This window comes from Vigna radiata, unplaced genomic scaffold, assembly GCF_000741045.1.
Source record: "Vigna radiata var. radiata cultivar VC1973A unplaced genomic scaffold, Vradiata_ver6 scaffold_183, whole genome shotgun sequence".
Taxonomy (NCBI): domain Eukaryota; kingdom Viridiplantae; phylum Streptophyta; class Magnoliopsida; order Fabales; family Fabaceae; genus Vigna; species Vigna radiata.
Window position 1 is genome coordinate 210,792 of NW_014542001.1, and position 3,649 is coordinate 214,440.

At 32.5% G+C, this 3,649-nt stretch overlaps 1 protein-coding gene across 1 annotated transcript; it reads right to left on the bottom strand.

Annotated features, from left to right (window-relative positions):
- Nucleotides 1-736: 736 nt before the first annotated feature.
- On the bottom strand, nt 737-2,478 carry LOC106778887 (bidirectional sugar transporter SWEET3b). Its single transcript, XM_014666888.2, has 6 exons — nt 2,353-2,478; nt 2,216-2,252; nt 1,899-2,121; nt 1,531-1,692; nt 1,175-1,294; nt 737-1,086 (listed from the first exon to the last, which is right to left on the bottom strand). The coding sequence occupies exons 1-6, from the start codon at nt 2,387-2,389 to the stop codon at nt 901-903; spliced, it is 765 nt and encodes a 254-aa protein (XP_014522374.1). The 5' UTR covers nt 2,390-2,478; the 3' UTR covers nt 737-900.
- Between the last annotated feature and the right edge of the window lie 1,171 nt (nt 2,479-3,649).

Genomic DNA, 3,649 nt, shown 5'->3' on the forward strand with positions numbered 1-3,649 from the left:
AAAGTAACACAGAAACAAAATGACTAAATTAAAAACTTTGGCGTATTCTTCCCACATGGCTGCTCCTTTGGCAAAGGGAGAAAAGACAGAATAAAAACAACTGTGTCTTAAGACTGTGATATTTTGACAATTTTTGACAATACAACATGTTTAATTTTATTAATTTATTTGAATTTATATTTAAAATAATATTTGAAATGAATCAATAATAAACTATTTTATATATATATATATATATATATATATATATATATATTTATTTTGTTAAAAGTTGTTAAAAAAAAAGTTATTAAAAAAATTGTGTTTTGTGGCGTGGCTCGATGCTCATGTACGGAAAGAATGTTGCTGCTGACCCTACGGTGACTCATGGTTTCTGAGTTGTCTGTTCAAACTTCGATGTAACTTTCTTTGTTTTTCTTCCTTTTTTTTTTCAACTTTTGCGAATAACCAGCAAATATGTTGGTCACGCATTTTTCATTACTAATCTTTTTAACTTATGTTGCCCTTTGATTTCTTGTTCTTCTCTTCTCTCGGGATATATCTACCATGGACAGTACCATCCTTAGAAGAACAAAGATCCTTGTTTGTCCAATGTTGTTCAATCTTATCTCTCATTAATTGCCATAACAATTCTCCTTTAACCGAACTTGTCACAAGAAATGTGGACCAAAATTTAGAAAGATACATTAAATTTTGCATCTGGTTTTTACATATTTTTCATTTTAAGATCGACAGGTAAAGCAAAATCTTGTCAATAAAGCATTTATTAAGAACTAACAATATTACATCCAAAGCTAAGAGGACCGTTGTCTCTTAAAATAAAGGAAATAAACATAACGAAAGGAATATATGAATAGAACATTCTGAAATCTTCAACAACCTTTCCCTTTAAAACATTGTTCACGAGTTTTCGGTCATGTGATTCGTGACATTCGTTTCAACTTTCCCCATTTCCATGTCCACCTTTTCTAAGTTACCCTTTTCCTGGTCTCCCTTGCTTGGTTCTTCCACAACACTCCTTTTTCGATATCTGCAGTGAAGTACAAGCTGCAGGATGGCTAAGGGAGTTCCAAGGATACTTGGTCCCTGTCATTGTCAGAGAAACATAAGTATTCGTAATACTTTGTTTTCTAATTTATGAAACTAATATCCAAGAGATTATTTTGACACATACCGCAACGAAAATATCTCTAATGAGGATTCCATAGATCAGCCATAGTGTAGCAGATAAGAATGAGCACACGGATAATGTTAGTGGCATAAATTCAACACTCTTTGTTTGTATAACTTTTTTCTGCACCAATAAAAAATCAAGCATAGTTATATAATTATTATTTAAACCACCATATTTAACTGGATACGTTATCATGTACCATAGAAACAGAAAAGGAAAGACACTTAGTTTAATTTTTTAGTTAGAGAGATTATTATATTGCATGATGGAACTTCTCTGCTCCAATTACCAGCAAGAATATACGCTTAGTAATGACAGAATATTTGAACATTGGAAAACAAAGATGAGTCACTTACCATTACAACGAGGGGAGATCCATACAGTGTTACTGAAACAACTAAGGCAATGCTACCCACAAGAAGCTTTCGGTGACGGCTATCATGAAATGCAAAAGCTGAGACTGCAGCAATTATGCAGAACACAAGCACAACTGGTATTGCAGTCATGGCTACCTTCACCTGCAACAACATTTACTCATCTCAAAACGTGCAACAAATGGACCTGTAAACGGTTGGACCACTGGGAAAGGATCTTTTTCTATGAAGAAGAAATTGCTATAACTTGATTTTTCAGCAAAGGAAGTTAATATACTGAAACCATCTTGCATATGATTTAAAAGAAGTATCAACATGAATTTTTTGAATGCATGAAAAACTTGGCTTACCTTTCCTTTGCGTGAAGCAAACCAGAAATAAATGAGAACATAGGATAACTCGAGAAGAATCCCAACACCATTAACAGTGACTATAGGAAAATTTTCCCACTTGCAGCTCACAATAGGCAAACCATACCAAGTATAAAGGAGACAGTTCAAGAGTCCAATAATGTAAGGAATGCATGAAAACTCTTCTGTGCTTTTCTTTCTTATAACTCTTTTAAAGGTAACCCTGCATATAAAAAGCATGAAAAGTGTTTAACACTTTATGCATTCTCTAAAAGGGAGAACATTAAAACAGAAACATTCTTAAACATGTAACATACACTGGTGCAGCATAAAGGGACATTGAGGCTGCATTGCCTGCAAAAAAAAAAAAAAAAAAAAAAACAGAACTAAGGAGTCAATTTCTGTGAAGAATCAATTGTCTAAGTTCTAAACTAAGAAATGAAGAAGGAAGTACCAAAAACAGCAACAACCAAACGAATGGTCTCTGCCATGTCTAGTTCTCTTACTGAAACTCAGAATACTGAATGCTTAGGAGTTAGAAGTTAGAAGAGATGAATATTTTCATTGAAAATGCTCTATTTATAGCAGTTTGGGAAGACAGTAGGACGCGTAGGCAAACTTAAAATAATATTAAAATTGAAACAGTGTATAAAAATTGAGAAAGGGGAAGAAAAAAAAAGAAGGAAGAAGTGCTGTCTACGTCTTTAACAATCATGTGGATGCGAAATTTTGTACAAAATGAGAAGCTTTTCGTCAACTTGCTCAATATAACAGTATTGTTCCAAATTCCCACCCAGTCCCCCTACTTTTTTCTCTCCAGTTTTAGAGGCTTATGTTATGGTGAAGCAACAGACACAAAACATTATTTGCCATAAAACTTTGATGTATGGTGCCTTCATTTTTGACAAATCTCTTGCGTGTCATTTGATATTTCATGTTATTATCTGTGTAGTATTTTGATCTAAGACCTTTGTTTTTCTAATACAATTTATCAGTGCCTTCTGCTTTTCTTTTTTGGTTGGTATAGCATTATGGAGGACACTAGTGCGTTTCAAAACATTACTAAGATGATCTACTCTTCATGACGTGGCTTCCATATTGTGGAGATATGGGAGTTTATTTGGTATAGCGCAATTAAGTCGGATTTTGCTTCTCTAGTATATGGTTTTTCAGTTGACAAAGTGAGCAATTGTAACTTTTTCTAGTATATGGTATTTTCTTTTTACACAGATTTATAAGTCATTTTCTTAAGAAAGTAATAACTTAAAGAAATTTGTTTTTACAACCATCTCAGAACAAGTTATCCCCTCACTAGGATGGCCCGTATCGCGTCATCGAAGTCACTGAAAACCCTTAATGGCGGGCGAATAGTGAGGTCATGGAATGGATACAAGCTTCGTTTATGTTATAACGAAGAATATGTATTTTAATAACTTATTTTTTATAACTATTTATGTGACATTTATGATATGAATCAATAAAATAGTGACACATAATCTGTTATAAAAAAATGTTAAAAAAAATTACTAACATATCATAATTATGATGATATTTTAATAACTTTTTTAATAATTTTTTATAATAAATTATGTGTACTGTTTTATTCTTTGAAGATGCTGGTAAAATACTTATTAAAATAAGTTGTTAAAAACAGCTTTTCCTTTTTCTCTGGATCTCTCGTACGGTTTTGTTTTTCTTTTATCCCAAGAGGTTTTTAACGAGGCGGCAATTTGATGAATGAATGAATTTTT